This window comes from Nycticebus coucang, unplaced genomic scaffold (genome assembly GCF_027406575.1).
Source record: "Nycticebus coucang isolate mNycCou1 unplaced genomic scaffold, mNycCou1.pri scaffold_46, whole genome shotgun sequence".
Classification (NCBI taxonomy): domain Eukaryota; kingdom Metazoa; phylum Chordata; class Mammalia; order Primates; family Lorisidae; genus Nycticebus; species Nycticebus coucang.
The window spans coordinates 222632-242732 of NW_026515579.1; the positions used below are offsets into that span (position 1 = coordinate 222632).

Consider the following 20101-nt stretch of genomic DNA (forward strand, 5'->3'; position numbering starts at 1 on the left):
CACTTTATTTTCAAATAAAACACTTACTAAGAGTCTACTGTGGGAGAACAAAATTCAGTTGTTCCTTGTATGAATCTCCTTTAGATTCATGCTGTATCTTTCTCTATTATCAAGAAAATTGCAGAATTTTCTTGCAGTAATTTCTTTACTATAAAGAAATTACAGAATATAATCATTGCAGTATTTACTATGGTTAATGCTTGCTATATGAGTGTAATTGAAAAGGTATCATGAGTCCTAAATGATATGTGTGGGACATATGTAAGGAAGACATCTCAAGATATGCAAAGGGAACAGAATGTCCGGGTCAGATGGAGTAGGGCATGTGAACCGCAACAAAGGTAGTAGTCACACGCATAGCAGAATAGGGCATGTGTGTTAGCAGCAACAGTTGCAAGCATATCCACAACTAATTAATCACTTAGCTAGGCAGAAATAGCTAAGGCAGATACCTGTCAGACTAACAAGCAGTAGGTGTCAAAGCACGAATTTCCTATACTAGATACATCAACCCAGGAAAACATTCACCTCTGCACATCTTGGATCCTGCTGCACAGGGTAACGTTTATTGTAACGTTTTCCTTATAACTTTTTCTCTTACACTTCTTTGAGTCTCAATAAATACTGTTGGAATCTGGAGTAGGGCCGCACTGTCAGGGGTTTTTTCCAAAGTGAACTCCCACCTGGTTTGAATGCCCTCAGGGAAAACTATACTTAAGATACACAAATTTAAAACAAAGTGAGAAAGTACCTGGAGAAGGCATACATTAACTCAGGCCAAGTAATGAGACTGAGATAATGCAGCCTCTCTCTGGCTTCTTCAGAAGGATTTTACTAATTTCCAACAAAGGTGCATATGCAAAAGATAGGGTAGTTAACAGCCCATGGTGTGTTTAAATAAAGGGGAAGGCAGGAGCTAGTTCTATTCCTGCAGGGGAAGTAAGCCAGGTTTCCTAACCTAACTACATATTCAAAGAGTGTAATCCCTCTCATCTGTTCACTCTCAAAGGCAGAGGCCTAGTTCAGCCCGTTGGGTGCCTCTGGGTTCTTTTCATCTTCAGTTTTTGACGAACCCCCAGGGATTGTCGGTCTCTGAGCTGCTCCCCTGGATACCCCAGGATTGAGGCAAGGTGCCCCACCGAGAAGTCAACCTATCCACCTCCCAACACCAACTCCCACAGTGCGTGGGCCCCCAGGATCCCTGGGTTGCAGTACTTCCAAGTAGTCAGGTCTTCACTCTGCCTCGTTCCCAAGAATCTAGAAGCTACACCTTGCCTCAAGTCTACCATTTGGCAAGCCTGGGCCCTTTTCATGTCTCTATCTCCAGGGTCTAGCACACTGACTGGCATATAGGTTCAGCAAATACGATCATAAGTGAGTGATGGCATAAATGAATTAATGGTTTCCTGTACTACTTGCTACAGTCATCTCTAATTCCTCCATTAGGAAGTCACTCCCAATATCTTGGAAGACCTATGGAAATCCATCCCTTTAAAAAGTTATCTGCAAATGCCTGGGAATTTAGCAGATGGACTGGAAGGCACCAGGAGACCAGGTGGCTGAGAAGTCCTTCCAAATGGGAGCTGGCAGAGCCAAGCCCTGAGCTCTGCCCATCGTCCAGTTCTGGCCAGAGGCCCTGGGCAGGCAGGGCCTGAAAGGCAAGGAGAGGCCTGTTTAATCTGATGGAGGGGAGTGAATGCCCACAGCAGAGATGGCGCGGCATGCCGGTCTTTTGCCCTGCCCTTGCCTGTGATAAATATGGCCAATCAGCCCATGACAAACATGACCAATTGATTCATTCACTGTACTTTTCCCAAAGACACCCAATCACAGCTTCAGAATCTTTCATAGCAGAGACCTTTGGGCAGCCACCAGCACCAACAGGACTTGAAACCTCTTTGTCAGCCCTGACAGGGCTCCAGGCTGGGCTTTTGGCTGTGCAGTCAGGACTCCAGGGGGTGGCTCTGTGGAAGGTGCTCACATACACACACTCAGGCTGTGAGCCTCCTCCAAACACATACAACCAGTCACTCTGAGAAGTAAGGGAAGCCACCTCTGCCTTTTGACGGTTGCTTCAATACAAATTTTGGTTTTTGTTTCTGAGGGTAGGATTTGAGACAGAGTCTCGCTTTGCTGCCTAGGCTAGAGTGCAGTGGCTCAGATCATAGCTCACTATAGCCTTGAACTCCTAGGTTCAAGCCATTCTTGTGCCTCAGCCTCCTGAGTAGCTAGGACTATAGGTGCTCACCACCATGCCCAGCTCATATTTTCATTTTTGTAGAGATGGGGTCTCACTATGTTGTCCAGGCTGGTCTCCAGCTCCTGGCCTCAAGAGATCCTCCTGCCTTGGCCTTCTAAAGTGCTGGCATTTATAGGCATGAGTCACTGCACCTGGCTCAAAGGTTTTTTACATTTCAAATCAGTGTATTCAAACGTATGACAATATACCTAGCAATATGAGTTTTGACCAGAGGCCCCGGCCCCTGCCCCTGCACATATAGGCAAGGATCATACTGATTGCATCACACTCTGGTCCTCTTGCATTTAGAACAGGGATCAGCTCCTCGTAGGCACTTACTCACTCAACAATTGTTGTCGGCCATTTACCAGGTGCCAGACACTATTCCAGACGCTGGGGACATAATGGAGAAACACAGATGTAGTTCCCTGTTCTTACAGAGTTCAGAGTTAAGTGAGTAAAAGCAGACAATCAAGTAAACAGGAAACAAATGAATTGCTAATTACAGACGGCATGACAATTGGGAAGAAAATAGGGAGAGAAGATGGAGTGAGGATGAGGATTGGAATTTACTGAGACAGGGGAATATTTGGATGATGACCAGGAATCAGCCATGGAAAACCTCGGGCAGGTGGGGGGGGGGTGCAGCACATACAAAGGCCTAAAGTTGGGAAACAGTCTGGCAGGTTTGAGGGGCAGCAAGGAGAGGGCAGGAAGTACTGAGGGTAGGGGAAGAGGATCTTGACTATCTTCTGGGGAGCTGCCCAGTCTGTAGCCCACACCCCACACTCACGTGTTCTCGATAAGCTGCTCCAGGTCCTGGACCTTGCGGCTCAGCTCCTCAGCTGGTGGGAAGCTCTTGCCCACTTTCATGAAGAGAGCTTCGATCTTGTTGCTGCGCAGGAAGCCAGCCGCCCGCCGCCGAAGCCCATGCAGGACGCAGGCCTCCACAGCCGCTGCAAGGACATGGTGGTCAGCAGGCCCCACCCTGCCCATGCTCCCCGATGCCCAGCAGGGCCTGGAGCATCAGACAGAGACCACTTGGAGAGCCAGGATCCCCAGAATCACAAAATTCAGGACAGTGGTCATAAGGAAAAAGGTATATTCCACCCTGCCTTCTGTATCCTTAAAAGTGGGCCGGAGAGGGCGGCGCCTGTGGCTCAGTGAGCAGGGCGCCGGCCCCATATACCGAGGGTGGCGGGTTCAAACCCAGCCCTGGCCAAACTGCAACAAAAATATAGCCGGGTGTTGTGGCAGGTGCCTGTAGTCCCAGCTGCTCGGGAGGCTGAGGCAGGAGAATCGCGTAAGCCCAAAAGCTTGGAGGTTGCTGTGAGCTGTGTGATACACCACGGCACTCTACCGAGGGCAATAAAGTGAAACTCTGTCTCTACAAAAAAAAAAAAAAAGTGGGCCGGAGAGCTTTGTGGTGTACCCACAGTCATGGCCCGAGGTCAGCCCATCTCTGCCTCTGCCCAACTGTGTGACTGCAGGCAGTGACCTTCTCTTCTCTGAGTCTCTTCCTCATCTGTAACACGGGGATAGTATGAACATTAACCTCACAGGACTGCTCTTAGGATGGGGGTGGGAGGGATACTGCATGGAAAGTATGTGGCCCAGAGTGAGTGCTTTAAGAATGTTAGCCTTTATTCTCACCAAAGAGAGGGGAAGTATGGTCTATATGACTTTTGAGCTTTATCTGTAATAAGGAATCACATCATCATCATCATCATTTATATTGTGATTACAGTAACAACATTTATGAATCTCATTCAATCTCTTCCATGGCTGAGGAAGAAAAGGAAAACTAATCTCATTTTTCAGATGTGGACACTGAGGCTCAAAGAGGTAAAATGAATTGCTCAGGGCCACCCAGTCAGTAAGCCAGGCTTCAAAGCCAGGTCTCAGTCTATGGTATGCATAACAACGATGCTTCCACAAGGATCTCTGAAAGGAGGATTTAATAGTAATCTTCTCACTTCTATCTTCCCCTGGAGGCCCTGCCAAGTTCACCCTAAGAGTGAACCCAAAGCAGGATACCTGGGTTGTAGCCAGGGTCCTACCACTAACGTGCTGTGTGACCTCGGACAAATCACTTGCCCTCTCTGGGCCTCAGTCATCTCTTCTGGGAAAACGGCCATTTGATGTGCTTGTCTTTCTCCTGGTAATTTCAGCAGCTCTCTTTATCCTCTTACCTCTTGTCTTACACAGCAGATTAGGAGCTCACACTGGGATACAACAGGTGCACAATCAATGTTTATTGAAAGAGCACATGTATATAATAACAGCTACTCCTTGCTGGGCACCTGCTAGGTGTCAGATAACTGTTAAAATTTACCTTCCCTAATTCTTGTGATAAAACCCATGAACTAAAGAGCTCTACAGAGTAAACCAGCACTCTCCAGGGTCAGAGCAATACCGAGAGTTTTGGTTTCATCATTTGTCTTTATTTCTGAGTGAGCAATTACTTGTTTTTTGGGGTTTTTTTTTGAGACAGAGTCTCACTATGTCACCCTCCATAGAGTGCCCTGGTGTCACAGCTCACAGAACCCTCAAATTCTTGGGCTTTAGCGATTCTCTTGCCTCATCCTCTCACGCAGCTGGGACTACAGGCACCCGCCACAATGCCTGGCTATTTTTTTTGTTGCAGTTGTTTAGCTGGCCCGGGCCAGGTTCGAACACGCCACCCTTGGTGTATATGGCTGGTGCCGTAACCACTGTGCTACGAGCCGGTAATTACTTGGTTTTGAATAAATGTCTAAATATTGCCTAATGTGCCCATGGATTTAAAATATTCCAGGTGAGGATTTCTTAAATCACTTAATTTTAATTTGTAATCTCAGTACTTTTCATTTGTGTATACTGAAATATGTTCATTGTTGGTTCAGGCTCTGTAGACATTGTCTCTGATAACGGCTCACAATGAACAATGAATAACGGGAAACTGAAGGAGATTCATTAGGCCTCGTTTGGTGCTATCAAATGTCTCCCACCCAAAAACTTTGCACAAAGTTGGAGATTTATTATAATTAAAAAAATAATTGTCTACTCCTTTAAGTCTTTAATTGGTAGGTATGTTACCAAGTCCTGACATGGATATGCATATGATTTTATCTGCAAATAAAAATGCCCCAGAGAAAACAGAAAACTGAGAATATAAATGCATAGACATATATATGCATGCATATGTGTATGTGTGTATAAACATATAGACACACACATATATATAAACATGTCACACTTAAAAATATCATCTTGCCCAAGGTCAGCCAACAAAGAAATGGCAAAGATGGGATACAAACCCATGTCTGTCTGGCTGAAAAGGTAGTGAATTGAGATCAGTGTCCTCTCAGGTCATAGAGTGTTCTCAGCATGTTGGGGACCCTATGGGGTGGTGCCCCAGCTATCTGGATGACAGTTGGCAGGCTGGCCAAGTGTCCTATCTCAGGCCTCTCCATAGAACCAAGCTCGCAGGAGGGGAATTAGAGCACGTCCTTCACTCTAATTATTAAATAGAAAAGTTTTCAGGGAGAAAGAGAAACACTCCCACTGACATGTACACACTGATTATGACCTAAATCTTGACTTCACTGACATGCAAAACATGTCTCTAGCCATTGTCAAGTAAGAACCCGGCAGTTGGGTTATTTCTGGAAATGTGTGGGCTCAGTGGCCCAAGGAGACAAGTCTGAGACACACTTTGCGCCCCAGGCCTGCCTCCTTTGCTGGGACAGCTGGGCGTGATCCTGCAGGTATGCCAAGGGCTCTTAATTCCATTGTTCAAAAAGTCTCCATCCACCCTGTCCCTTTACCTAGCAATAGCCAGGAGCAGAGAGGGGAAAGCACAGGGAGTCCCCTCCTCAGATGCAAAGCCACTTGTTTCTTGGGGCAAGAGTCAGTGTGAACTGGGCCCTCAGGGAAGGGAAGTTAATCAATCCCTCTAGCCTTAACCACAACAACCTTTTCAGGGGAGGCAGAAGTCATTTTTAATTGCTGCCCCCCTACCCCCCCTAGACTTTTCTGTATTTCAAAATTCTCCAATGGAGTCTCTTTGGAATTCAAAAATAACTTCAGAGTCACTAAGCAAAAAATGACGTGAGAACCATGGCTCAAAGATGCTACTTCCCCAAGGCAGCCCTCAGAGAAAGAAGCCACAGTTCCAGGCCACGGGAGGGCCACAGACTCACCACAGAAGGAGATGATGTGGCTGCTGTCTTCATGGACAAATTTGCGTGTGACAGCTTCCTCCATGATCTGCTTCACCTGGAAGGCAGAGGCAGAGGGTGATGGGGAAAGACCCAGTGTGATCAGGGTACAGACCCCCTGCAAGGGCTGGATCACTTCCTGTTAGCCTTTCCACCATTTTACTTAATTATTTGTTCAGGCTCTTTGCACAGCTGGCTACTGCCTCTCTCAGGCATCACACAAAATATCTCCTTCCCTGATACACTATCCAAGGCAGCCCCCTCTGCAATCTGACCCCTATTACACTTCCTTTAGAGGTGTGGTCCCCAACCCCTCGGCAAAGGACCAGTACAGGTACCAGTCTGTGGTCTGTGAGGAACTGGGCCACACAGCAGGAGGTGGTAGTGGGCAACTGAGTGGAGCTTCATCTGTGTTTACAGCCGCTCCCCATCACTGGCATCACCCCCCTGAGCTCCTCCTCCTCTCGGATCAGCAGCAGCATTAGATTCTATTGGGAGTGCAAACACCACAGCGAACTGCACACGAGGGATCTGGGCTGCACATCCTAATGAAAATCTAATGCCTGATGATCTGAGGCGGGGTGAGGTGGTGGTGCTGGTTGTGTTGAGACTGTCTAAATGCAGGAAAACAAGTTCAGGGCTCCCACTGATTCTGCATTATGGTGAATTGTATAATTATTTCATATATATAATTTATTATGATGTAATAATAATAGAAATAAAGTGCACAATAAATGTAGTGCACTTGAATCATCTCAAAACCATCCCCCACCCACCCTGGTCTGTAGAAATATTGTCTTCCATGAAACCGGTCCCTGGACTAGAAGGAAACTACCTCAACATGATAAAGGCCATATATGGAAAGTCCACATCTAAAATCAGACTCAGTGGTGAAAGACTGAAAGCTTTTCCCTTTAAGTTCAGGAATAAGACAAAGAGGCCTGTTTTCACCTCTTCTGTTTAACATCATACTGGAGTCCTAGCCATAGCAATTAGCCAAGTAAAAGAATAGAAGGCATGTAAGTCTGAAAGGAAGACGTAAAATGATCTCTGTTCAACATTCACATGAATTTTATGTAGAAAATTAAACCTTCTATGGAAAAACTGATAGAACCGATAAGCAAACTCAGAAGAATTGCAGGATACAAAATGAACACCCTCAAATAAGTTGTGTTTCTATACACTAATAAGAAATAATCCAAAAGGAAATTTTCTTTTAAATCCATTTCATAATAGTATCAAAAAGAATAAAATACCTAGGAATAAACTTAAGCAAAGAAGCTAAAAGAAGACTTGTACACTGAATACTATAAAACATTGCTGAAAGAAATTTTTAAAAGCACACAAAAAATGGAAAAGCATTCCATCTTCATGGATTAGAAGACTTAATATTACTAAAATGTTAACACTACCAAATGCCAACTTCCCTCATCATTTTAAGAGTGCACACCTCCCCCACCCAATACTCAACATGCCCCCTTTCAGCTTTATTTCTCTCCAAATTCCTTCCTGCCTCTACCACTTTCTTTGTTTTGCTTACTTACTTTATTCTCTGACTCTCCCATTTAGTGGGCTATGAGACCAGGAATTTTGTATATGCCACTTGGTACTCCATTCTGAAGACCCAGCAGAGTGCATAGCACAAAGCAGGTGCTCAATAACTATTAAGTGAATGTCCACTTTTTATGGAAAGATTTAAAAGGAAGCAATACAGATAAAACAGCCACAGTGCCTGGTGTGTGCTCAATAATCAGCATTTTCCTAATGATAACGAAGACACTCCTGCTTCCTGGGCCTGGATCTGGTCACATCTGGTCTGTGCACTGCAGTTCCCTGTGCATCAGGCATGTTTATTCATGTAAAATCAAGTGAAGAAGCAACAAAGTTAACCTTGCAGGGAAAACACCCTCACCAAGGGCAGTCTGATGGGGATACAAGAAAGAAGGAGTTTTGCCTGGTGGTGAGCAGGGGGAAAGGGTTACAGGCAGGTTGAAGGGAAGTGGAGGGTGCATGGGAAGGGGGAGGGGCAGGACATGGAACAAGAGCAACTCAAGGGTCCCTGAGGAAATAAGGGACTTAGCAGCCCCAGCTCTTGTCTGGGAGCCTCCCACACCCAGCCTCCTTTCCCTACCTCTCCCTCCCACCCCTTTCAGGCCCAGAGGAGGCAAAGGTTCCTGGATCCCCTGATGATATCCCTGGGGTGCTCCATCCTTCCCTGGGGGCTCCCAGCATTCTTCCCTCTCCCCTTAGTCAACTACCCTTTTATTAAATTCGCCTTAATGTAGTCAGTTTGGAGGAACCATCTGTTTCCTATTGGCACTCTGATTGTATACAAGTCCAAATTCCGCAGAGCAGAGAAGGCTGGCTGTTTATAGCTGTGGATCTTGAAACTAAGAGAGGTTAAGCGCTTCTCCCAAGGACACAGCCAAGAGGTTGGCTGCAGGCAGGAGCTGCAAACCTTTTACCTTGGCAATGGATCGGATGGGGGTGGATGTGGAGATGGGGATGCAATACCAAGGGTGGGTATAATAGTCCTCAGCCAGCAGGAGGGCTCTAGCAAGAGAGGACCCCTTCCCACCGCTGCTGGCTCCCAGCTACCAGCTGGGATGTCGCCCCAGAAATTAATAACAGCCTGACAGCCTGAGACCAGGAAAGGAAATTAAAAAGCCTGGTGATTAGCAACAGGGGGTGGAAGATTCCCTCTGAAAGCTCTGCAAAAGAGGACACTGTCTGGAAGCAGGAAGGAAGAGGATGCTGCCCACCCTTGTCAGCCCAAGGGACAGACCAGACCTGTAAGCCGGGGAAGAGGGCCAGGCAGGCCTGGAAGGAAGGGCCCAAATCCCTCCACTTGGAGGCTGACAGACCCCAGGACCTCTGTGGTGATCTGGGGGCGGGGGAGTGGAGCCATGTGGCATCCTGGCTCATTCAAACCCTGTGTGATTTTCTAAGCTTTGGCCCAGGAATCACACCTGGTTTGGGAAGCACAGAGGCAGTGGTTGTGGCTACGTCAGAGCCACACAGACCTGCATTCACATCCCAGCTCAACCAAGCCATGCCCTTGCTGGCGTCTCTGTCTGTGCTTCTCTAAAGTGAAACCATGTACCTTTGGGTTGTGGTAAAGATTAAATGTGATGTGAGGTGTGAAAGGGCAGGTAGGGCTGGAATGGAGGAGAAGCGCACTACTCACTTTTTGAGCACCATGTTGCAGGAACTGTGTGTGAGCATGACAACCCTGATGAGGTGAGTTCCCAGATGATTCTATTTCACAGACGGGTAAACAGAAGCACAAAGATAGATATATATGTATGTATGTATGTGTATACATAGTTATGACTTGTCTAGGGTCGTGAAGAGGTGGCTGGGAGTCACAACCAGGGTCCTGGTTCTAACTAATACCTTGGCTTATAGCAGAAGCTGGAGGCCACTTCAAACCCAAAGCTTTTGTCATCCCCCAGCTTGAAGTAATAGAGGATATTTACCAAGTTTCTTCCATGTGCTCTCTGTAAAGAATACCTTATTTAATCCTCATGAGAGCATTATGATCCACATCTTAAAGATGTTTAAATTGGCCGGGTGTGGTGGCTCACACCTGTAGTCCTAGCACTCTGGGAGCTGAGGCAGGTGGATTGCTTGAGCTCAGAAGTCAAGACCAGCCTAAGCAAGAGCAAGACCACATCTCTATTAAAAATAGAAAAATTAGCCTGGCATCATGGCGGGTGCCTGTAGTCCCAGCTACTCAGGAGGTTGAAGCAGGAGAATCGTTCAAACTCAAGAGTCAAAGGTTTTTGTGAGCTATGATGACACCATGGCACTTTACCCAGGGTCACAAGAGTGAGGCTTAGGCTCACAGAGGAAAAAAAAAAAAAGATGTTTAAACTGAGACTCAGAGAATTTATGCACTTTCCCCAGGGTCACACACTCATGAAAGGGAAGAGCTGGGATCTGAAACTAGACCTGTCTGACAGTGTGACCTACAGTGATGCTCCCAGCCCGGCCCAGCACTGGGTAATCTGAGAACCCAAGGTGTTGGGAAGCCAGTGGAAGGAATTCCTTGGCTTTCCCAACCTTGGGATCAAAAGAAACACTGAACTGAGAGTCAGGAGATCTGCGATGCCAGGACAAGACTCTGCCAACCACACCCTCTTTTAGAAGAGGGGGCCCTCAAGGGTGAAGAAGCTTTTATTCCTTTGCAGAATCTATTCTGCAACATCCTTCAACATCTGCTTGCATTCCTCCGAGGATGGGGAGCTCACTCCTTTTGGAACCAGTGTATTTGCACTAAGGACAGGCTGTCAGGAAGCCATTGAGAGAGGCTAAGAGTCCAGAATGCAGAGTCACCTACCCAGGCTCGAATCCCTGGCTACTCACTAGCTGCATGATGTTGGACAGGTTTCCAACACCATGTGGATGTAAGGTTTACTCAAAATCCTGGAGACAGGACTTGGCACACGGCATAGATTGTGCAAATGACAGTGACTCTTCAGAGGACACTGACTATCCATCTCACTGCCAGACCTACAGCAGGTGCTCCTGAACTCAGGTGCAGGGCCACTGCTGAGGAGCTCGGGTCCACCTTCCCTGAGCTTCCCACCCACTGACAGTCACCAATCAGGGCCTAGCTGGCCCCTGGGGCTGTGGCCTAGCCCTGCCCTTCCACAGAGCACCTGCTTCACCTCCCCTAGCCTCACTCTGCAGCCATTCAGAAACCAGCCCCGCCCTTCCTTCTCTCTCTCTCTCCACTTGCAAATATTTAAACAGCATAAAAGGAGGATTAATCTCAGGAAGGTGTCAGGGCCGGTGGGTGCCAGTTCCAGGCAAGGAAAGATAGGCCAATCTGGGAAACCGGAAGGGACGAGAGGTTCTGAAGCCTGCCCTGACTTTCTCTTCCTCTAACCTGCCACCTCCCCACACCCAGGTACCCTCCTGTTGCCCATCTTGGACGCCACCAAGTTCCAAATTAACCCCTGGCTCTCCCTGCCTCCCACACTGTGCTGGGTTTACTCCTCCCAGCCTGGGACAGGACCTATGTGCCCGTGTGTGTATGTGTGTGTGTGTGGGGGGGGGGCTGTCATAAGGATTATGGAAAATATAGGCAGAGCGACTCACACAGGCTCTAGCACGCAGCTGGGGCCACCTTAATGGGGGCACTACAGTGAAGTGAGGATGTGAACCTGGAAGAGCCACTACGCCTAGGCCAGACTCCATGCCATTCAATAGGTAACCTCCTGCCTCAGTTTCCTCATCTGTGAGTGGGGACAGCACCCACATTATCCCACAAGGCTGCTGCTTGGGGATCCCATGAGCAAAACATACACAGAGCTAGAACGGGCAGGCACAACGTGAGTGCTGGGGAAATTGTAGCTGCCAGGTAGCCATGTCTCCAACCCCTTTGTTGGGAAAGTGGGGGTGGCTTAGTCTCACCATTGGAGGAGCTTCCTGATCGCCTTGTCTAACATAGAATCTCTGACTGCCATCTGCACTTGCTTTGTACTTTCCTTAGAATTTATCACAGCTTGACCTCCACTCATCTGTGGGCTTATCTGCTTAGCATCCATCCCTCCCATGAAGACCCTGAGCCCCTAAGACAGCATCTGGGCACACAGGAGGTGCTCAACATGTGTTAGTGATCACTGTGTATCAATAACACAAATACCATCAGCTACTGCTTACCATGCTCGGTACCCTGAGAACTCGGCTTCAGAACCTCCCATCCCTTCTGGTACTCTGAGACCCTGTGTCTCCTGGTCACACAGATAATTGTTTAAGACTGGGGTCCGCCACCTTCCACTGTAAGAGCATCAAACAGCAAGTATTTCAGGGCATGGGGTAGGACTGCCTGATAATATTCGAGGATCCCTTGTTGAATCTAAATTTCAGATAAACAAGAAATAATTTTTTAGTATAAGTACGTCCTGAGTATCACATGGAGTACTGAGTGGGTTACTACTTATTTCTCTGAAGTGCATGTGTCATGAAGTATCCTGAATTTTTATTCGCTAAATCTGGCAAGGTATTTTTTATTTGCTAAATGTCTACTTGTGAAATTTGGCACAGCTATTTCCAAGTCTTTTGTTTTTACAACTCTTTAAAAATGTAAAAACAAAACCAAAAACACATTCTTGGCTCAAGGGTGGACATAAAGACACACAGGGAACCCTGGTTTAAACCACCCAGTGCAGTGCCTGGGTTGCACACAGTAGGCCTAAATAAAAATCACCCAAGCTGTCCCCTGCTCCTCCGAGGCCCACCACCTCAGTTGTGACTCAGAGTGGCTCCAGTTGCTACCTGGGGCCCCACTCAGGTGGTCGCCTCTTGGCAGGGAGGGTGACAGAGGTGTAGTGAGTCCCCAGGGACCCTGACTCTTAACGTATGTAAGCAACAGGTAGTGGAGAGAATGGTTAAGTCAAAATGCTGGAGGGCTCTGCGGGGTAGCTTTAAAAATAACTCTCAGCATGTGGGGAAGGCAGGGAGAAGAGAAGGGTGACTCAAAGGCCCCTTGACAACCACTGGATTAAGGAGGTGAGTGGAAGGCAGCCTGTGTCGCTCTGCCTCCCTTGCAGGTACTTGGGACTCTCAGGACAAGATGCACTCACCTTAGGAACCCTATGTCTCCAGCCTTACCTGGACCGCTGACCCTCAGACCCAAGTCCCCAAAGGTGGCCCCGTGTGCTCACCTCTGTGCCTTTGCTCATGTGGGGTGTCTACCAGATGCCCCTCCATTGCGTGCTCCAGCTGGCTTACTGCAACTCAGGCTTCAGGCTTCAAGCTTCAGCCAAAGCGTTACCTCCTCCTGGAAGCTTTCCTGAACTGCCCCTCCCCCAAGCTTGGACAAGTGTCCTTCCAATATTCTGTGAACACTTCCTTCCCAGAATGTTGTCACCAAAACTGCTGTCCATTCACAGGAGTGCCTGTGCACTCCTGGTGTCAGGCACAGGGGAGCAAAGCAGACACAGTCTCTGTCTTCATGGAGGTTACAGTCCAGTGAGACAGCAAGACATAAAGTGAATCACACCAACGGGTAAATAATTCCGATGTGAGATCCATTCTTTGCAGCAAAGAACTGGGTTCTGTGAGAACAAATAACAAAGAAACTAGACCTGATGGGGTAAGGAGAAAGGTCAGGGAGGGCCTCCTCGAGGAGGTGATGGCTCAAAATCTGAAGAAAGAGTAGAAATGAACTCTGAGTCTCAGTTTCTCTGACTCTAAAGCAGAGGGGAAAGTCCCCCCTACCTCTTACCCTGCGTAGCCACCTGGAGCCCAAGGGACAGGCCAGATATAAGGGCAATGGGACAGGGAAAAGCTCTAAAGTGCCCCAAAGCTTTAAATGCTTTAATTTATTATGGGTGAGGTAAGAGTTGGGAGGGGGGAACAGTATTTCGGGAAGCTCCAAAGCACAACAGACTTGGGGTGGGGGAAGGGATGGTAGGAAGGGGTGGTGCCACCATGTAAGCTGTGACTGTTTCCATGGTGTGACCCAATCTTCCTTTCCTGCTGACTCCTGGTTCCTCCCAGAACCCTGAGCTCTGGTCCCACATGTCGGTCCTTCTATGTCCACGTGATTCCCACCTCCTGGCCCTTGCTTGTGCTGTTCCCTGCATTCCTGTCTATCTCAAGCCCTAGAAAAATCTCCCAGTCCCCGAGGACCAAGTTATATGCCCCTCTTCCAATTCCCTCCTGAGCCTACCACCCCTAGTTGACATGATTCCCCCTCTTTCACGTCCCTATAGTAACACCTGCTGCAGGTCCATGAGCATTAGGGTCTGGGATCAGACTTCCAGAATTCCCAGCCAGCTCTTGCATGCATGACCTTGGGCAAATCATGTCCCTTCTCTGAGTCTCAGCTTTCCCTCCCGTCAGTGAAATGGGTGATATTAGTTATCTGCCTCACAGGTATAAAATAATATACTTAAAGCACTTAACACAATAGCTACCCCACAGTGAGTGCTTTAGACATTTGCTTTAAGTAATAACAGCCAACATTCATTTAAAAAGTATGCACTATGTGTGGCCCTGTGCTTAGGGGCTTGATCTCACCTAATCGTCATAGTAATTTAGTGAGATGGGTAGCGTTAGCCCTTCTGTTTTACAGATGAGGACACCGAGTCTCGGTCAGGTGAAATGACTTGTCCAAGAGCACAAGGCTTGGGAACAGCAGGGTGAGACTAAAACCCAGGATTATCTGCCCTGCACTAAGCCTGGCATACAGCAGGTGCTTTACACACAGGCCCAAAGATTCGCAAGCACACAGGTGTTGCTCTTATGATCCCCATTTTTCCCACTGAGGGAGCAGACCCGAGAGAGGCAAAAGCCATCAGATTTGTAAGGTGGCCAGGATTTGAAGCAAGATCTCCTGCTCCACAGCCCCAGTTTGCACTGGGGACCCTAGCAGCAGGTTGGCCAACACACCTGCTCCCGGACCTCTGACCTTAGCCACCATTTTTCATAGTTCACCTCCCCCTGCATCCCAGGCATCTCCTGGCACCTATGCCTGTCTGTTCCCAAAGGAGAATTGTGCTAACAAAAAGAAATATCCAACCTTAAATGCCTACTACTTGTGAAAAAAAGCCAATCTAAAAAAAGCTGATCACCATATGATTCCACCTATAATGGTGGAAAGGCAAAAAGACTGGAAAAGGAAAAAAGATCATTGGTTGCCAGGAGAGGAGGTGGAGGGAGGGAGGAGGGATGAATAGGTGGAGCACAGGAGTTTTAGGACATGAAAACACTTGGTGAGACAATGCAACTGTGGACCCATGTCATTATATGTAGGTCCAAGCCCGCAGAATGCACAACACCAAGCGTGGACCCTTAATATAACCTGTGGACTTGGGGTGATAATGATGTGTCAATGTAGACTGTCAACTGTGGCAAAAGTACCAGTCTCATGGGGGATGCTGATGGTGGGGGAAGGCTGTGTGTGTGCAGGGGCAGAGGATAGATGGGAAATCTCTGCACGTTCTGCTCCATTTTGCTGTAAACCTAAACCTAGCATAAAAAGTGAAGTCCACCACAACAAGAAATAAAGGAGGATGTTGGCAAGGGATCCCGACCTTCCAGCAAACAGACTAAACACCTCCTTCTCCATACCCTCAGCCCACAGTGACCTGCAATGGACTATGGCGTCTTCACAAGGTGTCTGGTGGTGTTATCTCAAAACCTTCTTCCCTACCTCCACCGGGGGGACAATCAGGGAACAGCAAGTCACAGGGGTCCCATTTGTCTCTGATCTGTCTTCCATGTCTTTCTTCCTCGTTCCCAGCTCCCTGCCTTTCCTCCAATGTCTCATGCTCCTCTTTTTCTCAGTTCCCTTGTTCTTACTATGCCCAGCTCTCTCTGCACAGCTGCTCCTTTTCATCTCAAGTGCCACCACCTCAGAGAGGCCCACCCTGACTGCCCAGATAAACTGCTGCCTTCCCTAGCCTCTCCCTGCCGCCGCCAGTGCTGTGCTTTCATCCATTTCTGTATTAATCATACTTCTTCATCTGTTTGCTTGTTCACCACTTCCCTTTTGGTTTTTCTTTTGCAGTTTTAGCTGGGGCTGGGTTTGAACCCGCCACCTCCAGCATATGGGGCCAGAGCCCTCCTCCTTTGAGCCACAGGAGCCGCCCATCACCACCTCCCTTTTGCTCTGTATCTGTGGTCCTTAAAGCCTGGGCTGCAGACTGGTACCAGTCTGTTGCCTGTTAGGAACCAGGCTGCACAGCAGGTGAGCAACAGGTGAGTAAGCAAGTGAAGCTTCATCTGTATTGATAGCCGCTCCCCATCACTTGCATAGCCACACACTACCTGAGCTCCATCTCCTGTCACAACAGCAGTGGCATTAGATTCTCACAGGAGCAGGAATCCTACTGTAAACTGCACATGGGAGGGATCTAGGTTGTGCACACTCTTTATGAGAATCAATGCCCCTGCTCCTGGTCTATGGAAAAACTGTCTTCCATGAAACCAGTCCCTGGTGCCAAAAAGATTAGGGACTGCTAGAGGGTCAGCACCAAGCAGGTGGAGATCTCACCCGTACTCACTGCTGCCCTCTCAGCATCCACCAAAGGCCAGGAGCCCAGCAAATGCTGGTGGGAAGATCAAAGCTCCCTTTTTTGGACTCCTCACCTGTAGCTCCAGGACAGACATGTCCCACCCTCTTGCCAATACCCTTCTATTCTTCTCATCACTTCCACATGGCACAGATAATGAAAGCAGCGCCCAGGAGGGTGTTCTACAGCCCCTGTGATGGGCATAAGTGGGGAGGAGAAAGGGAGGGAAAATTATAAAGTGGTGGCCAGTGGATCTTTAGAGTGTTAGGAAATCCTTCTTCCAGTTCCTCCCCACTTAACCTGCCCTAAAAGGTTCTGGGGTTTCTAGGAAAAGCAAATGCCTCTAACTCAGCTGCTGCTAGCCTGGCTCCTGTTAATGGTTTACTGGCATGCTATAAAGAGGTGCCATGCATTGTTCCCTGACAGTCTGAGGACCAGTCAACCTGCCACCACCCAGAAGGAGCAGTGTTCTACAAACAGGCCTCCCCTCACTACCCAACATTCCTCAGACATCCCCTGATGAGAAGGTCCCCTCAATGTGTGATTTTGGAGCATTAACCTGGGGGCATCTGGGTATGAAAGTGCTTCAGGCTAAAATGCCCAGGCAAACGCCCACTGGAGAGGGTGCAGCTGGGAAGAACGCACCTCCCCACCCCGCCTCTTTCTATTCCCAGAGAAATCAACCAGTATGTTGCATATCCCCAGCCCACACCCTGGAGACCAGCCAGCTCTCTCCTGGGTGCTCTGTCCACTGTGTGGAGCTGGACTCCCATGGCAACATGCCCCATCTTCACAGACCCACAGGCCTCACAGGAGAGGAGGATGCACACAGACCCTCTGGAAGACTGCCCAAACGTGGGATGGAAGGAGGCGTCTGGGCAGCTGTGGAAAAATAAGAAACGAAATTCCCAGGAGGTTGCTTAAAACACACTGGTAAACAAGAAAAGGGACTAATCCACTTTCCCCTGACCTTAGAAGGCAAAGCAGCCCAATATTGTCTAAAGGTAACTTCAAATACTGTTCAAATTCTGTCTCCACCTCTTGCCAGCTGTGTGGCCTTGGGCAAGTCACTACATCTCTATGTGCTTAATTTATGGTAATTATCTATAAATCGGGACAATATGTATGACTTCCTCTCCCAAGGTGTTATTTTTTTCTGACATGCATATAAAGCACATAACATAATGTCTAGGACATGGCAGAACTTTCTGGAATTTTCTGTACCTGTCCTGTCCCACATGGTGTCACTAGCCACTTATAGCTACAAAACAATTGAAATGTGGCTAATGTGATGGAGAAATTGAATTGAATTGTATTTTTATTTTATTTTATTTTAATTATGTTTTTATTTCAGAATATTATGGGAGTATACAAGTTTTGGTTATATGCATTACTTCTGTACAGTTTGAGTTAAGGTTATAAGTGTGTCCATTCTGCAGCTAGTAAGCACTACACCTGTTAGGTGTGAATTTACCTCCACTCCTCCTCCCACCTGCTTGATTTCCACTGAATTTCCACGGAATTTAATTTTAATGCCTGAGTGTTGATCATTTAGTTCCAATTTTAAAATGAGAAATTGCATTTTGAATCCCATTTAATTGAAATGTAAATAATCTCTTGTGACTAGTAGCTAACATATTAGACAGAGTGGGTCTGGAATGTAGTAGGTGCCCAAGAAATGCTAATTATTATTATTATCAGGTGTTACTATTTTTGTTAAAAAGCTCACTGGGTTAGAAATTAGGAGGCACTAGTTTGTTTCTGAGCATATCAAGGACAGAAAGTACAATGTATTCATTTTTGTATCACATCATCTTGCAGGGTGTTAGAGAGTGAATGTTTGTGTCTCTCCCAAGAGTCATGTATTGAAATTCTAACCCCCAAAGTGATGGTATTAGGAGGTGGGCCTTTGGTAAGTAATTAAGTCATGAGGGCCGAGCCCTCTTGAATGGAATGATTGCCCTTATAAAAGGCACCTAATGACCTCTCTTACTCCCTTTCCACCATGTGAGGATATGATGAGAAGTCAGCACCCTGGCAACTGGAAGACAATCTGATTATGCTTTGGCACCCTGATCTCAGACTTTAGCCACCAGAACTATGAGAAATATATTTCTGTTGTTTACACAAAAGCCTCCCAGTCTTAGTACTTTGTTATGTACTGAGGAAGACACAGGGTGATCCTGAACCCTGTTTGGGTATCTGTGTTGTGGAACCCTTTTCAGGTACTGATGAAAGCTTAGATCTTCTCTCCACATGGGAAGCACAAAGTACTTGTACAATTTCAGGGTTTGCTTATCCCTAGAATAGAAGTCCTTGATCCAGCAGACACCTGGCACACAGCATGAGGGACACAAGCAGAGCCCAGGAGGGGACAACTCCACTGTCAGAGGCTGAGCTCCAAATGCTGGCGCCTTACTCCTCTGATGTGGACATTTGTGGTTTGTCTGCCTGGTTTCAATCTCCCTGTCTGGTCATTTCACCTTGACTCTCCACTGGTGCCCTTTCCTTACTCTCAGAAGGCTGAGTCCACCCTCACCCCTGCAGGCTTGTCCAATCAGGGCCATCTGCCCCACTGTGATTGGTGCAAAAGAAGCATGTGACACAGGCACTGCCCCATCACCCCGGCTAGTTTAATTAGGGTTTATCTAACTTGACATGGCATGGAGTTGATGAGAACACCTTGCTCTACTGCTTCTCAGCTGTGTGACCTTGATTCAGTTTCTTAACCTGTCTGAGCTTTAATTTCCTTGGTATTAAAGAGAAGTTGCTACTTGTGCTGGCTCTCCTAAAGAATGATTTGTAAAGGGAACACTTTTACACTGCTGGTGGGACTGCAAACTAGTACAACCTTTCTGGAAGGAAGTATGGAGAAACCTCAAAGCACTCAACCTAGACCTCCCATTCGATCCTGCAATCCCATTACTGGGCATCTACCCAGGAGGAAAGAAATCCTTTTATCATAAGGACACTTGTACTAGACTGTTTATTGCAGCTCAATTTACAATCGCCAAAATGTGCAAACAGCCTAAATGCCCACCAACCCAGGAATGGATTAACAAGCTGTGGTATATGTATACCATGGAATACTATTCAGCCATTAAAAAAAATGGAGACTTTACATCCTTCGTATTAACCTGGATGGAAGTGGAAGACATTATTCTTAGTAAAGCATCACAAGAATGGAGAAGCATGAATCCTATGTACTCAATCTTGATATGAGGACAATTAATGACAATTAAGGTCATGGGGGGGAAGCAGAAAGAGGGATGGAGGGAGGGGGGAGGGGCCTTAGGGTGTGTCACACTTTATGGGGGCAAGACATGATTGCAAGAGGGACTTTACCTAACAATTGTAATCAGTGTAACTGGCTTATTGTACCCTCAATGAATCCCCAACAATAAAAAAAAAAAAAAGAATGATTTGTAGATAAAATGAGATAAAGCAAAGCACTTACAGCAATGTTTGGTAAATGGCAGTTGTTCTAATTTTAATTTACTAATTAAGCATAATTTACTAAACAATAATAATACAGTAATTAATTGAATGTCCCAAGTATCACCAGTTTCTTAACTCTTGGGGCTTCAGTTATCTGATTTTTATTTTATTACTTTTTTTTTGAGATAGGA

General features: G+C 47.1%; 1 protein-coding gene across 6 annotated transcripts in view; it reads right to left on the minus strand.

Moving 5' to 3' along the window:
- The window catches only part of LOC128579334 (small G protein signaling modulator 1-like), a 97333-nt gene that overhangs the window by 69050 nt on the left and 8182 nt on the right, over positions 1-20101 (minus strand). For all 6 annotated transcript variants that reach the window (XM_053581474.1, XM_053581469.1, XM_053581470.1 and 3 more), the window contains exons 3-4: positions 6424-6499; positions 3033-3195 (exon numbers count right to left, since the gene is read on the minus strand). In XM_053581474.1, the coding sequence (XP_053437449.1) occupies positions 3033-3195; positions 6424-6499 (239 nt within the window). The remainder of the gene's footprint in view (positions 1-3032; positions 3196-6423; positions 6500-20101) is intronic.